At 40.3% G+C, this 17,019-nt stretch overlaps 1 protein-coding gene across 2 annotated transcripts in view; it reads left to right on the forward strand.

The window, feature by feature from the left end:
* sppl3 (signal peptide peptidase 3) overlaps positions 1-8,502 on the forward strand; it is a 31,812-nt gene extending 23,310 nt beyond the window's left edge. For both annotated transcript variants that reach the window (XM_074617049.1, XM_074617050.1), the window contains exons 7-11: positions 801-907; positions 2,895-3,058; positions 4,044-4,222; positions 4,448-4,557; positions 6,860-8,502. In XM_074617049.1, the coding sequence (XP_074473150.1) occupies positions 801-907; positions 2,895-3,058; positions 4,044-4,222; positions 4,448-4,557; positions 6,860-6,931 (632 nt within the window). In that variant the 3' untranslated portion in view covers positions 6,932-8,502. The remainder of the gene's footprint in view (positions 1-800; positions 908-2,894; positions 3,059-4,043; positions 4,223-4,447; positions 4,558-6,859) is intronic.
* Positions 8,503-17,019: the final 8,517 nt, after the last annotated feature.

A 17,019-nucleotide genomic window follows, 5' to 3' on the forward strand; every position in this document is an offset into this window, starting at 1 on the left:
AACAACGCAGCCCTGACACAAATGAAAACACTTCAGCATCAGAAAAAAACCAAAAAACACTTGCACAGATAAAACTCAAGCGATCCCAAGAATCAAAATCTGATTATAAAATTCACTCTATCATTTAATCATAATTTTTAGAAGATTTTGACACGAGCTTGTAGGGCTGTACCAAATAGTTTGGAAGCTTCGTTCATAACGTTATTCGCATTCTGTGCACCTTTTTTTTTTTTGCATGTCTATTCATTTGGTTTATCCTGGTCATAAAATATAATACGGCAGACATTCAAAGCTTCATTCGCAAACCTCAACAGAAGTTTTGAATATAGAAAAAATGACATTGGGTACAGCCTTAAAAGCTTGACATACTGTGTGTCCCTGCATTGGAACCAGTAAAATAATGTTACAGTGCCCCTCTGGGTTCCTGTCACCATTACACCTGCTTAGAATAAACGCCACAGTATACACATTACTTTTAACATGCAAAATGCAGCCATTACAATAAGCATATACTTTTATTGACTCAAATCGTCTATGCATGAAAACCTTGACATGCTCCCGTGTTTAATATCAACACCATCTTGTGTCTTATTATCAAGTCATATCGTGCACCCAAAAGAGAATGAGGACAGAAATTTCATCAGAACAGTCTGACTAATTAATTAGGCCTGTGTGCACAGTAATTAATGTTTCTTAAATAAACTTGCTAAATCAGTTCCCATGTTGCTATTTCAGCTCATTTCCGCTGAAACATTGCGTAACTGTGTTTTTAAATATCCTGTTCTTTTTCCTCCCCGCAGCTTTAGCCATGGGCTTGTGCGTCGCCATGATCGCCTTTGTGCGGCTTCCCAGCCTGAAGGTGTCTTGCCTGCTGCTGTCAGGACTGCTCATTTATGACGTGTTCTGGGTAAGACGTGCATCCTGTCCGAGACTTTGCCCTCACAAGCAAATACCCCCCTGTCAGCTATATTATTTGCTGATTAGGAAGTGATGCATTTTACATTGCAGCAGTGTGTTTTGAAGGAACTGGGTAGTTAGCCCATTCAGACGCAGTAATCACCACCATGACTGAACAAATACAAGAGAGCTACCTTCATCAACCGAAATGAACAAGATAAATGGTGAAGAGGAAGGCGAGCAAAGGATATCAGGTGTCTCCCTGAGCGAAAAATTAGGATGAACATCACGATTTCCTCTGAGAAATTAAAAAACGTTTATGTGTAGCTGTCTTTTTCTGGCACTGGTAGATTTAGGTGTGATTTAGTAGCCGTATCTGGCATCGTCCCTGCTTTGGATCAGCGCCTGCAATGAGAGCAAAACACAAAAGCAATGGCCACTTAACAGCTATAAAGTCAAGGGGGACCAGTATCATGAATGGTGATTTTAATATGACGATGTGTATCAGTGGGTTAGTGAGTGACAGGAGGTAGGAAGTCATGCTTTTATTTGAGTTGTTTGATGAACTGCAGTGTGTATTTTCCATAATTTCATTAAAACCACTGAACCAAATAAGGGTAGTAGAGCTCAGGGGGATCTATGAGCACCTGGCTGCTTTCTGTTTCATTCAGATAATAATACGTTTGTTTGAATAATTGCTGCCGTTACCTCTTAGAAAGGATTAAAAATGAGTAACATTGTCATTTGAAAAGAAATAACGCCCACGACAAATGTTCCTGAGTTTCTCTCAAATTGAGAGCAAAAATGTTCAGCACAAATAAAAATCAAATTCAGACTAAACAACTAATAACTGACATAACACAACAAACTGCTCCTGCTGATGTTCTACCAGCGAACACATTTACTACAATTACTCTCATCTTTACCATGCTGGGCGCCTAGCAACCTGCCAGCACACTACTGCCTTCAGTGTTATTTCCCCACTGACCGTTAATGTTCACAATGATGTTATAAGAGACAAATATTAGATGGATTGGATAAATTATCTCCACCTGCTTTGAGAAGATGATTGAAGCAGTGATTGAGTCTACTCTGATACAAATCAGGTATACAGGCGATGAAACGGCAGAACATTTGGAGATTTATAATCTAGAGCTGAAACTATCAATAGGAAATAGATTTATGCTCATTCTGATGATCAATTAATAAAGTTATTCAAATATCAAACTGGCTACAGCTGCTCAAAAATGTTTTTTTTCTTGCTCGTCTTCATATGATTATAGATTGAATACTTTTGAGTGTGAACGTACAGCGATATTTTGCAGTAATGACTCGCGTGCTGTACATTATCTCGCTTATTACACGGCTAATTACTAAAGAGATCAATAATCTGACACAAAATATTGATTTAAAAAAATTATTTTATTGCTTCCACTTTCATGTCAGATTTTCAGTGCACGATTAAAGTGGCCAAAAAAATTAATGATAACAATATTATCGTGATGGCTATAGAAAATTAAATAATAATAATAATAATGCTGTCAGTCAAACTCATCTATAACTTTGTTTATTGTGTGTTTGTTTTTTTTGGCAAATGAAGAGCGTAGGGAGGTGGAGAGTGAGTCTGTAACCATAACTGTATATATAAAATGATAAGTGGCACAGGATTATTTACACAATATTATCACGTGTATTATTAACATGATATCAATATTTCATTTTTAAATATCACGGTTATCGTCAATACCAGTATATCGAGACACCCCTATTTCTACTAATGAAATCGTCCTCTCACTGTGTACGGAGATCAGAACTGTGTCCATAGCAACGGTCTTTTTTTTTTATATAGCAGCGGTCTGCTATAAAGAAATAGCAAACTGTAGAATGCTGTCATTAACCAATCAGAATCGAGTATTCAACAAAACCGTGTAATGTGTAATAATAAGACATCATTGGGCCTCAGGTAATAATAATTTGTTCCTCCTTCTCCCCTCCAGGTGTTCTTCTCAGCCTACATCTTCAATAGTAATGTGATGGTCAAAGTTGCCACCCAACCTGCTGAAAATCCCATAGACGTTCTGTCCAGGAAGCTCCACTTGGGGCCGGGGATGGGCCGCGACGTGCCCCGTCTCTCCTTACCTGGCAAACTGGTCTTTCCCAGGTAAGACTGATGGAACCACGACGGGGGAACAATCCAACAATTTAATTTTCTACTGTAAAGAGCATTACAGCCTCTCAGGGCTGCTAGCGTAGCTGTAAATCTAGTCAGGACTAGGGATGTCCATAATTAACCGTTTAACCGTTAACCGACATTAAGCATTTTAACCGATTTAACGCTATCGGTTAAAACGGTTAAGTGAAATGTTAATAATTAACTTAAAAGTTGAGCGGTTCAGAGGAGCGGCTCGTCACTTCAAGGAGAATAGCTGGTCCACCTTAACAGCCCACTTTAAGAGGCGGCGCCGGAGTTGCAGGATACAGGAATTCGGCTCCGGTCTCTGGCTCACTTGAGCGAAGCGGAGGAGTTGTAGTTTCGTAGCATTTATTCACCGACAAATAAACTGTACACACACACACACACTGCTACACCTACGTTCACAGCTAGAACGCCACCAACAACCTCACACTCACCGCCAACACACGGCCTGTTGGAAACTCGCTAAAGTTACACAGACTACGTGTGCGGCGGCGAGCCTCCGGTAATGCTAGAGCTGCTAACGTAGCACAAATACACACTGTTTGTTGGCCACTCGCTAAAGTTATGCCGGGCAGACAAACAGCTGACAACCCGCTAAACTTCACTAAGTGTGCGGTGAAGTGGCTCGCGACACTACACGCAGCATCGCAGTTGCTAAGTTAACGCTCCCGGACAGGTGAACTGGGGACTCCCGTCAACGAATATCTGTTGTGCTCCTCCTGCAGCTGGTACGAGGCACAAACCTTGTCGGTTAGCGGTTAATAACCGGTTAACGAGGGTCGGTTATCGGTTAAGAAAATGTTTCAAAATGAGCATCCCTAGACCTACATTGGTGTACAGAAACGAGTAATGAAAATCAAATGGTACCCATGGATTGCTCGCGACTCGGTGGTGTACTTGCTTTGGACCACGTTTCTAACGTATTTCTACTTCTTTCCCATGTGTGCAGCTCCACAGGAAGTCACTTCTCAATGCTGGGAATAGGCGACATCGTGATGCCGGGGCTGCTGTTATGCTTCGTCCTGCGCTATGACAACTACAAGAAGCAAGCGAATGGGGAAGTCCCGTCGGCCGGACGCATGCAGCGCGTCTCCTATTTCCACTGCACTCTCATCGGATACTTTGTGGGTAAGCAATCGATGGATGGATGGATGTGAAAGGTCGACGGTTTTATTGTTTCAGTGTTGGGCATGTTTCGGGGTGATAGTTTTAGTTGATTGGGAGCCATTATTGTTTTAAGTATAATCTTTCAGAAAGTTTCCCACCTTTTCTCTTTCAAGGTTTTTGAGCATACTTTAAAAATAAAAAAAGAAAGTATTATGTGATTGATGGTGATGTGACTCTTGTCTTCAGGTCTGCTGACCGCCACAGTGGCCTCCAGGATCCATCGTGCTGCTCAGCCCGCTCTGCTCTACCTGGTGCCCTTCACCCTGCTGCCTCTGCTCACTATGGCCTACCTGAAGGTACGAGATGAGACAGAAACAGTCACTTATTTACTAGAGATAAAAGTTCAGCTGTAGCAGTTTTACAGAGTTCAGCAGTTTGTTTGAATTCTTTACTGTTCTTAACCAAAAGGGAGAGAGGGATAAATATTACAGGTAGATTCCACTCTTTTTTTATGTTTTCAACAGCTTATTTTATTGTTGACTGAAATATTCACACATACAGTACGTTCTATTAATGGCAACACATCCTGTTGAAGTGCATATGATTTTCTAAACTTGCGAAAATGTTTCCTGTAGTAAGGTGGTTGTAATCGTGACTAAGTATTGTGAAACTCAAAACACAACAGATGAATTATCAGACAGGTTAACAATACGCCCCCACCAGTGTCGTGCATGAACGCGCTAAAAGAGCGTGTTCATTGAACGTGCTCATGCTTTCGGTGAACAGAATGCCTCCATTTACAACTAATGAGCGTGAAGATGAGCCTCGTTAACTTTCGGGGCAGTTAACGACGCTCGCGCACTGTGTGGCCGGCATGCTGGCATGGCAGTGAAATCAAAGTAGCGGAGACAGACATCAGCCAAAGTCAACTTGACAAAAGTCAACTTGACAAGTGAGCGGGTGTTAGTTGCGAGCGCATAGGGAGGGTCGAGCTCGCGCTCGTTACAGCCCCATGCTCGCGGGACCACATTTGTGCACGCGGAACATGAAACGCTCCCTGGCGAGGATTCTTTTCCTCTCCTCTTACTGTTCTGTGCGCTCTTATCACGTGCACACGCCTGGTTTTTATGTGTGCTAGTTTTGTTCATTGTTATCATATGCACTTGGCCCTGGAATCTCTGCCTCCCTTCAACAACGCTCGTTAAATATATATATATATATATATATATATATATATATATATATATATATATATATATATATATATATATATATATATATATATATATAAAAGGAAAATCGCACAAGTAAGACATAAAATAGTGAAAGTTCAAATATACGGCTAAAATATAAACATAAATAAAATATAAAATAAAGTAATATCAATTTGTGGTAGACAGTATTTCAAATTGAAAACTGTGTGTGTGTGTGTGTGTGTGTGTGTGTATATATAGCCTACAGAGATGTAGTTATATAAGTAAAGTATATAGAGGTAAAGTGTCATAATGAGCTCAGGAGTTCAAGAGCTCAAAGGTCTAAAGGCCTGTGGTATGTAGCTGAACCAAATGCTGAAAATAAGTTTGAAAGACTAATTAAACATCACAGCATCCGACCAGTTCAAAAGAAAAAAAACATTGAAATTAACATGAGTTGTTCATTTTTTGTTAGTTCAAAATTGTTACTTCAAAATTCAAAATTGTGAACTATAAAGTTCATTTCAATCTGTGTGAAGTGAACTTTGAGCTTTGAGCTCTTGTTAAGTGTGAACTTGTGCAACACTGGCCTCCGCTACAAATACTCTTCTAACTGCAGCAAAAAAAGTGTCTCATACTTGTATGCGTTTCTTTAAGGGCTGTCAATCGATTCAAATATTTAATCACGATTTATCGCAAATTAATCACAATTTTTATCTGTTCAAAATGTACCTTAAAGGGAGATTTTGTCAAGTGTGTAATACTCTTATCAACATGGGAGTGGGCAAATATGCTGCTTTATGCAAATGTATGTATATATTTATTATTGGAAATCAATTAACACAAAACAATGACAAATATTGTCCAGAAACCCTCACAGGTACTGCATTTAGCATAAAAATATGCTCAAATCATAACATGGCAAACTGCAGCCCAACAGGCAACAACAGCTGTCAGTGTGTCAGTGTGCTGACTTGCCCCAAACTGCATGTGATTATCATAAAGTGGGCATGTCTGGGGGTGGGAGACTCGTGGGTACCCATAGAACCCATTTTCATTCACATGTCATGAGGTCAGAGGTCAAGGGAGAGTTTGGAGCGTTATTTAGCCTCCTTCGCGACAAGCTAGTATGACATGATTTGTCCCAATGAATTCCTTTGGTTTTATAGTCGCCAGTTAAATGCGTTAAAGAAATTAGTGGCGATTAAATGATTTTGCGTTAGCGCGTTATTGTCTAGGTAACTTTGACAGCCCTAGTTTCTTTACTTTCCTGATCCAAGAAAAAAAAAGTTTGAGGCACATAGAATGAAGGAATATGTACACAGGAGTATAAATGATAGTTTGTTATTTTTACCTCAATCAAAAGTGGAACAAAAGTTTTTTCTCAGCTGACCCGGTCAGCGAAGACGCATCAGGAAACATTTGATTCAAGACTTGTGTCCAAACTGCTGTCTGTGGTCCACAGGGGGATTTGCGGCGCATGTGGTCCGAGCCCTTCCACACCAAGGCCAGCAGCTCCCGCTTCCTGGAGGTATGATGCACCCTGGGACAAACGACCAGTGCGGGGAGGACTGCGGATCCTTTACCTTAAATTAGAGGGAAGGAGAGAGAGGGGCGCACTCACAGTGAGGCCATGTTGTCATCACTTGTTCATGCTTTCCGCCAATCTTCTGTGAGAAAACCCTCAGAAGGACACCAGTGTGTGGATCACAAACGCCCCAACACGACTCATCTATGGTCCCTACATCCTCCCCGTTTCATCTCCGCTTCCTCTTTTCTGTTTATTTCCTCTTCATTATAGCACATCCTGCCTAACGCTGTGTTTGTTCTGCCCCCCCATCCCCCACAACCCCCCGCCTCTCTTTTTTTCCCTTTTCCTCTATAGTTAGTTTGCCACTTCCCTCCCATGGCTCGCTCCATCCGTCAGGCCTCTTCTTTCTCTGCGTTTTTCCTTCTTTCTCTGCGTCTTTCATTTTTCACTGCATCTCTGTTTTGACTCAGATGAACTTCGATGGGCCAGGCCTCCCCCCTTTTTGTGGACTTAGGGTTGTGAGCCATGGCTGGGGTTTATATATATTTTTTTAGCATTGTCGTGGTCATTATTATTATTATTAATATTATTATTATGGAACGATTTAAACAAACGGAGAAGAGGCGGAGGAGTGTTGCAGTGGCACAGGACAGTGCTCGGGAGCAGCGACACAGTCAAGGAGAAGAGTCTTCCCCCTCCATCCGTCTCCCTCTTCATCCCCCCCACCCCACCCCACCCTGCTTTCTTCATCTGTCCCATCATCCCACCACCAACGGCTCCTTCCCAGCACTCCCGACCTCCGGTGACACTCCCGTCGAGCCCCCACCCTCCTCCTCCTCTGTTCATCTGCTGTCCCCATTCCCCACCCTCACAGATAACTATGTATTTTATTTAGAAAAGTTTTATTCTTGGCATATAAAGAAATGATGCATTATAAATTGTTAAGCTGCCCCCGGCGTTTGAGGGGCCGCTTCTATTTGTATATATGTGTATTTGCGGTATCTTTTGAGTTTGTATTTGTGTTGGGGAGCATGTTGAAATAGGGCGGGAAACTTGACGCCAGCCAACAGCCGAACTTTGGTGACCTTTGGCTGCCAGTTTGTGTCGAGTAAGACTGGTGGGGCATCCATCATTTAGAGGTTTATTTCTAAAGTTTGTTGGCTTGTGTGATAGAAAACGTAGCTGATGGATCTTTTGGGAAGAAAAAAAAAAACATCTGCATCGGTGGCTGGTCGATGAACAGTTTCCTGCTCTAGTGTTAAAGTGTGTGTGCGTGTGTGTGTGTGTGTGTGGGAGAGCGAAACAGATGAGTGAGTGGTTGTTTTACTCGGTTTTAATTTGAAATCATGAAAATGTTTAAAAAAACAAATGACAATAGTCAGGTTTCCATTGAGCTGGGCGTGTTGGATCAAACGGTGTCGTAAACACATGATAATGGAAACAGTTTGTGTCGAACTTGTAAAAAAAATCAACTCAACGGGGGGCGATTTTCTGTTTATGAGCCTTTCTGCAGACAGGTGGAAATGTAAACAGTGTTTTTTTTGGGGTTTTTTCCAAATAAATGAATGTTGAATTAATTTTAAAGGTATGCTATGTTACTTTTCATCATGAAACTACATCATGCTGGGTTTTGTACTGAATTCCTTCCTAAATTTACACGTATTTATGGCCATGGATGGAAACACTAAAAGCATCTATTTTAGACACAAATGTCTTGAGCATGATGGGTTTTTATACGTTTTGACAAAAGACAAGTCAGTGGGACAGCACAACAGCACATCTCATCTGAACTTCACCTCCGTCGATGAAGACCTGACTATTGTGACTCAAAACCTGGTGGATACTGTGGTTGGTTAGATTCATGTGTAGTTACAGATGAAGGCTTCTCCTGGTGGACGGTTAAGTGTATGTGTGCGTATGAGTGTGTCATCATCACATAACAAAGTATGTTTGGACCTATAGGGAGGGGAGGAAAATCAGCTATGCCCTTCAGAAATTGAAAATTAGAAAGGAAAGCTAACCCATAGGATGTTCTTACTGTCACCATTTGGTCCCTGACAGTCTGTTTTTTTATTGTCCTTCCACTTTTTCGTGGTGCTTGTCAGTTAATATCTAATGTATACTGGAAAAAGTGTGAGTGATCGCACGGCAGGAAGTCGGAGAGACGTACGGACGACGCAGTTTGCTGTTTTTTTTTTTTTTTTACTTTTTTATGCTATCTGGCCGTGCATGTTAAGTGTACAGTGTATCATTTCTCAGACTGCGCCGACAGGGCTACTGCAGTTTTGAGTCTCTGCTGGCCGACGCCGAGGCGCTGTCTGGACCTCTGAGCTCGCCTACAAAGAGCAGCAGTCAGTGGGTGGGACAAAGGCTGCAGGTCAGAAAGGCTGCAGGTCAGAAAGGCTGCAGGTCAGAAAGACTGCGATTGGTCAGCTCTGACTGAGGCTGAATATTATGACCTGAACGCGGTCAGGTCGGGGACGTCCGGCCTGCCACTCAGTGCAGTCGTCTAAACTCGGACATCATGGAACCACAAGGCCCCTTCACCTCTTCATGGACATGGCAAGAAAATATATAGATTTATATACATATATATACATATATATGTGTGTATATGTACATACATAAATAACTGATGACGATCATGGTGATAACAACAAAAAAATCTTTTTTTATATATATATATATATATATATATATAAAATGGATTTCTTTCTACCCCCTTGTTTGTATTTTTTCTTTAGTGCTTTTTTTTATTTTTATTTCCACCTCTTCTCCCCTCCAGCAGAGGACTCCAGCTCTGTTGGTGCATTGATATTACGGCTGAATGGATTCTGTATAGAAAAATGGTGAATAAATAAATTAAGAACTGTGTAGTGAAACATGAATCCTGAAGCGCTTGATCTAAAACACTTTGTCTCCTTTTAACCCCCGTCCCTCTTCCCTCTCCCCTTCTGTCCCCCCTCGTTCAGGATTCTGCTGTAAATAAACATGACTCTAACTGTAACACCGCTGCGTCTCTTTCTTTGGGTCTATTAAAGACGTATCTGCATTGCAGCCGCCACATTTATTTGACAGCTATAGTTCTGATTAAAGGGGACCTAATATGCATTTCTGTTTTTCCCCCTTCCCTTTTATATAGTTTTTTGTGCATGTAAAAGGTCTGCAAAGTTATAAAGCCCAAAGTCCACGCCAAAAGGAGTCACACTCCCCCACAGAAACACTGCTCCTGAACTGCTTGAAACGCCTTTCTTGTAGTCCTGCCTTTTCTTCCGTAGCGTGGTGATGTCACCAAGTAACACATTGGCAGGAGCTCAAACGGAGCATTTTGAACATTAAAGCATGTAAACATGTTCTAGTAAAAACCCAAAATACAGGTATGAACCTGAAGATAAGCATAATCTGCCCTCTTTAATAGTCTACATAAAAAAACATGCGATAAATTAATAATATACTAATTATTGTTAAAGATTAAACCAGTGGTTCCCAACCTCTCACAAAATGTCATGTTTCAGATCTCTGTGAGCTGTTAGTGATTCCACTGAAGAGAGATTTCCCCTCTACCTGCTCAGATGGTTTCATTTGAATAACTGAGCGACACAATAACTATAGATTTGTGTAGTAGAACAGAACCACTAAACTACTTACCAGTATATAAAGCAGTTAAAGCTACCGTATAGCTCCACCTCAACCAGTAATATGCTGCGTACACATTTTTGCATTATGCATAAGTGTCTACAAAAATATGATACTCACTGGTTCTTTTAATAAAATGCTTCGCTTCGCAAAAGGAGATACCGTTAACTGGGCATGATAAAACCTCACCAGCGATCTGGATTTTAAATAATTCAGTATCATCACATGAAAAAGTATTTTGAGATATCAAATTTGTAAAGACAAGAGTTGACATATAAAAGCATTTTATGAAGTACTCCATAGCTCACTGGTTCCCAACCTAGGGGTCCTGACCAAGCTTCCCAGGGGGGGGTCGCGAGACCTTCTGGATTTTAAGGAGTGTAAAAAAAAATATGCAGTTGGCCTATATCTCAGCATTTCATTCATTTGTGTGAGGAAAACTAAAAGTTTGGGTTATTATTAAAGATATAAACTTAAAAATGAGAAAAGTCCGCCGTTAAAACAACCAAAGAGCTAATAGAACAATGGCCATGTGTCGGGGGGGGGGGAAACACTGAATTTGTCAAAAAAAAAAGGTCTGTTTCTGTGAAGAAAAAAAGTGTTGTTTTTGAAGTTTGGATTATTATTTTAAGATATAACATTTTAAAAAATATCACAAGATAAGGGCGGAACCTGAACACAAGCTATTCACAGAACCGTCACTCTCTGTTTAACAGTCTCGTCAACCAAAGAGCTGATAGAATAATGGCTAATCGTCAGGGGAGAAGAAAACACAAAAAAAGAAGCCTATTAAGTATGAATGATTGGTAAATAAAATATAAAATTATATATATATCAGAGAATTGTATTAAAAGTTTCTAAAAAAATAACAGGAAAACTCATCTCTGATGAAATATTCACAGGAAATAATCATAAGTGTAGTAGTGTGTGTACAGATTATTTGTTGCTGAATAAATGCATAATAAATAAAATAAAAAAGGTTTTACACAAACTTCCTGCAGTTATTGCCTTCACTATTTGGGTTAATTGTACAGTTCATCAGTTGTTCTGTACTGTTATTGCTATGCATTGAATATAATATGAAATATCCATAAATTGTCACTTAGTCAGGTGTCGTCAGTTTACTCAATGATAGAAAAGGGGTCCCTGAAGGAAAAAAGGTTGGGAACCACATCTGTGAACTACACCAACATCCAGTAGTATACAGCATACACAAGACCCTGCCTATATGAGGTATTATAACACATAATTTAACAATGTGACATCATACTTATACTTGTGCCAAAGGAAAATGATATATAAAATGTAATTTCTGGCTCAAGTCTGGTTTGTTTGTCATTTAGCATTTCTACTGAAATGAAAAAAATCTAGCATTCCCTACAAAAAAATCTAGCTGAAAGAGTTTTGAATCTACTTTGAAATGAGTTCCCTTATCTTATGGAGCTTTTAAGAAATTTGTAGAAGCCAAACAACATCTGCATTACTTGAAGGCATCACCATCAACTAGCAGTTTGCATACATCTGTGCTAATTCATCTTTGTCCAGCAGATGGCGACACAGTACAAATATCTGAAAACGCTGTCAGAGAGGTTTTGAATTATGAAATGCCTGGTGTAGTTTCTGTACTCAAACACACCATGCTCAATATGTTTTTATGTATGGAGATCTCAACCAATATTATAAGCTCATTTTACAGAAGTGAGCAGCAGTGTCTTTACAGTACTAACATGCAGACAAAGAGTTCCCGTTTCCACAGCGAGCCTCTATATTAGACATGCTGTAGAATCAGAACAATAAAAGAGAGAAATCACTCCTGGATCAGGCCGTTAACTGAAATGAAAAGCTCTCATCAAGGAAAGGTAATTGGTTCCTGCGAGGCACCGGGGGGACAGATCTTTGTGAGCCTTCCTTCATGGGAAAATGGCTGCCTCAATGACGGACCAAAGACGCTGAGTCAAGAGTTTTGTAGAGAGGCGGCTGCAGAACAGGAACAACAACCAGAAATGCTTCTCTCTGAGTTCATATCTGGAGCAGATATGAAGCCTTTCGTTGTGTTTGATTCACTGCTCAGTGATAACAGGTCTGTGGACAATCAAATGACAAGTAAAGGATATACAGGCTTGTGTGTGTGAGAACGGAGAACAGCATAAGGAATGGCACTTCTCTGGAAAATGTGATTACACTCATTGAGCAAATCAATTTCGCCTCCCATGATGATCTTATTGTAGATGTTTGTTGCTTCTTGTGAGGTTCAATCTGTGGTTTCATCCTGAAAGGAGTCGGATTTCAATATTTTGTGCTCTTTATAGACCTACTGACTGCTTCACTGGATGGATGGTTGGATGAAGTGGACAATGGGTGGATGAGGAGCAGGACACTGGGTGGGTGGGTGGGTGGTGGTTGGTGTGGGAGGGGGGGGGGGGGGGGGGAGTCGGTGAGGTCAAGGCAGGCAGGGTCCACCCCTCTTCACCTATTGGCCAGGCCGACCGACGAGTCCTGTGCAGCGTTTGAAGCCCCTGAAGTGGACAGAATTCCACCACGGCCATGGGGATTGTAGCATGTCATTTGTAGGAAATTTTGGCGAGATGGTCCTAAAAACGGAGAGGTCGGCCCACGCTCGGAATGCAGGGTTTTGTATTGAGAGGCGCTCGTCGGGTCCTCTCCCATTGATCCTGAAATTACAGACGGGCAGGTGATCGGGCAGCCTCAATTAACCAACAAGCACTGCAAGAATCAGTGTTGGTTTTAAATATTTTTTTCTTCATTTGCAGGTTGATGGCTTGAATTTAAAGTTTCTAATATTAAGTAAATTGAAATTGCACGTGAAATAAACGAGCATTAATCCTATGTGTGCAATTTTTTTTTTTTCCTTTAACTCTTTAAACTTTACCGGTGACTCAGTCATTTCAAACTCACACTAAGCAGCCAAACCTTGTTCAAACCCTCAAAAACTTCACTTTAAATTCAAGAGGAGATCCTAAAGTTGCTAAATCTCACAAATGTGTAAGAAAATGATGCAAATATTTCAATTTCATGAAACGGTGTATAGCCGTAGAAAACAGAGCAAGAACAAGCCTATATGGTGACAGGCAGCCTCAATGAACTAAGAAGTGATGCAGGAATCAATGTTGATTTTAAAGAATATTTCATTGAAACTGCACTTGAAATAAACAACAATACGAACACTTATACTATGTGCAGTTTCTTTTTCCTTTAACCCTTCAAACCTTACTGATGAATCAGTCGTTTCAAAGTCATTTAAAAGTCAGCCTCCAAACATTGTTCAAACCTGAAAAACTTTCAATTCTCATGGAGATCCTAATGTTGCTAAATGTACCAAAAATGGGGCTGAAATTTTGGTAAATGTGTATAAAAATGATGCAAAAAATTCATTTTGATGAAGGTGTAACGATAGAAAAAAGAGCAGGAACAAGACGGTACAGATATGAGCTCGTCGAGGCGCTCGTCGGGTCCTCTCCCATTGATCCTGAAATTACAGTGTTGGTTTTAGAGAATTTTTCATTAATCCTATGTATAGTTTCTTTTTTTCCTTGAACCCTTTAAACTTTACTGGTGGGTTAGTCATTTCAAACTCACACTGTGCAGCCAAATAATGTTCAAACCTGAAAAACCTAACTTTAATCTCTACAGGAGATCTAAAGTTGCTAAATGTACCAAAAGGTGTGGCTAAAATTTGGAGAAATGTGTTGAAAATGAAGGCAATATTTCAATTTGATGAAACTGTGTAGCGATAGAAAACCGAGCAGAAATACAGAATATATATATATATATATATATATATATATGAATCTGTCAGACGGAGTGGAATAAGATGTTTTTTTCCAACTTTAAAGCTACTTAAGGGGAAAATAGGAAAAGTGTATGTTTGAGGTTTAACTTTCCAGGATTCCACAACACATTAAACACATTCAGTGATTTTTTTACCTTCATCCCCGGTCTAACTGGTGAATATATAACCAGGAAATGCTCCTAATAAATTTCAGAGTCAGTAGCACATGAAGTCAGCCAGTGCAGGTAATTTAAAAAGTGCTGGTATTTATTGGCAGTGGCCCCTGCTCATGTTAATGGCAGAGAGGTTCCTTCTCCTTCTTCTTCTTCTTCTTCTTCTTCTTCTTCTTCTTCTTCTTCTTCTTCTTCTTCTTCTTCTTCTTCTTCTTCTTCTTCTTCTTCTTCTTCTTCTTCTTCTTTTTCTTCTTATTCTTCTTCTTCTTCTCCTCTCTCCCAACCAGGCATTCCTGGCTTGTTTAAATAAGGCCTGCCTGCCTGGGCGCGGGTGGATTCCCCTCTGGCCCTTTGCCCTTTGACCTAAAGTGCATTCCGTATGTAAAGTGAGGAATTCCTCTGAAGTTCAGTTAATGGGGTTGAGTTTTTTTTTCATCCTTTGGACTCTGCTCATGCACTCGCCCGGTGGAAAAGGGGGAAAAACAAGCTCGATGTACACTCGCCGGGGCGGCTGTGAGTTATGGATGAGGTTTGTTGTTTATCGGCGGCGGTTCAGAAGATGTCTCCCACCAGCAGATCGGGAGCTTCAATAAAAAGAGTGTGTGATAATCCTCTGGGATCATGACTAATTGATTTAATGGAGGATATTGTGGAGTGGAAGTGTGTAAGTTGGAGGAAGTGGACTTTGTTTGGTTGCTGAGCCTCCACCTCTGAAGTTATCACTGTTACATAAGTCAAAGCGTTACTTGGGGAGTTTTTTGTCTGAATAGAGGGAGTGTTGTATGCTGAACAGCTTGTAAAGCTCCTTGAGGTAAACATTAAATTGAGGCTATATATATACAATTGACACATTAACAAGCGCAGAAGGTTTTCTATTTTGCAGTTTAAATATTAAACTAATGCTTTTTACCACTTAATCCAAGATTGACTTTATGGAAACACACATGTTGCTTTTTTTTGCGTACTTGTCTGTAGCTTAACTTGGATCTTTGGAAATAGCAGGAAAAGTTATTTTGTAATCCACTTATTATGGATGGAGCAGTCATTTTTCTATTTAATTTGAGGAGTATGCACAACACATGATTATTAAAAGCAGATGGGCTCAAACTTCAACAATTTCCATAAATTGGTTTGTAAAAAGACTAATTTTAACCTTTGTATTTTGTTGAAATCAGCTTAACTTCCTCCGTGTTTGGGGTCCCACACTGCTGTAGTTTATGTGTAATTATAATAATAATAATAAGAAAAAGATCATTTACTGCAAATTCAACCACTTTTTTCCTTTAACATATTTTTTTCTTGTCATCTAATATCATTGAAACCAAATATGTAGAAGAACATGAAGAAGTGGTAATCCTTCCCATAAATGACCATTAAGTATTACTATTACACCTAATGAGCAAATATTTCATGTTTTACATGTTATTTGAACTATGCATAAACACATATATATTCCTTTTGTTTGACAAAAAGTCATTCACAAACAAAGTATGTTATCCTAATGTTACTAATGAGAGGTTTAACTGCCTATTAGACCTCTTTACGAACTGTTTTAAAACTCTAATACCAGAAATCAAGATAGACTTATTTCAGATTTTGAACAGGTAGTTGCTGCAGTTCCATCAACACCAATCACACATATAGAGCATAAATGAAAATCTGTTGTATTCAACCAGATTTTACAGCTGGTGTCTTTAGAAATACTGTGGCGGACAACTCAGTATTCAAAATCACGTTTATAGTTTGTAAAAGTAATGAAACAGCAAGCGGATAAAATGTTTTTTAGCTGTTAAAGGTGACTTGGGGGGTCTACAGGGTTAAAGGCAAATAAGGAAATAAATATATTGTTTAGTCACTTATTGTTTTACACATCCTGCTCTATGAACTTCTGTGCCTTTAGATGGCAAAATATCCACATTTCCCAGGTTAGAACGGCGGATAATGAGGAGCACATCCGATCTCCTGGGTGAAGAGGTGTCTCTGAAGATGGACCATTTGGTGGAGGTTCTTGCTGTTGTGCTTTAGGAGCAATGTGTACTGTTGGAGACGCTGTAAAGGGCCGTGCCACCCACACAGCTGGAATGTCATGCATGCAGTCCATAGAGTCTGTTTCAAGAGGGAGGCAGCGGGGGGAGGAGGGGAGCCCTCTTTGGAAGAGCCAGGGTGCTTGAGGTGGGGTCTCTTACTACTGCTACTACTACTTCATGAAAAACATGAAGCAGGAAACTCACTTCCCACTCCCCACCCCCAAAAAAACTTCTCCATTAAGCTTTTTTTTGTGGTGGGAAATTATCAATGACGATCCATCACGGTTGTTTGGTCTCTGGCCGATGAGAGGAAGGAGGGGAAATGTGGAGAGAGACGGCGAGATGGAGGGATGGGGGGTTGGGAGAGGTTAAAGGGCAGAGGAAGAAAGGAGGTACATTTTCAGAGGATGGGAGGTTGGAAAAAAACCAGAGGGAACAATAACTCCCATGTTTAAAAGGCTTTCCTCG

Source organism: Sebastes fasciatus, chromosome 19 (genome assembly GCF_043250625.1).
Source record: "Sebastes fasciatus isolate fSebFas1 chromosome 19, fSebFas1.pri, whole genome shotgun sequence".
In the NCBI taxonomy this organism is placed as follows: domain Eukaryota; kingdom Metazoa; phylum Chordata; class Actinopteri; order Perciformes; family Sebastidae; genus Sebastes; species Sebastes fasciatus.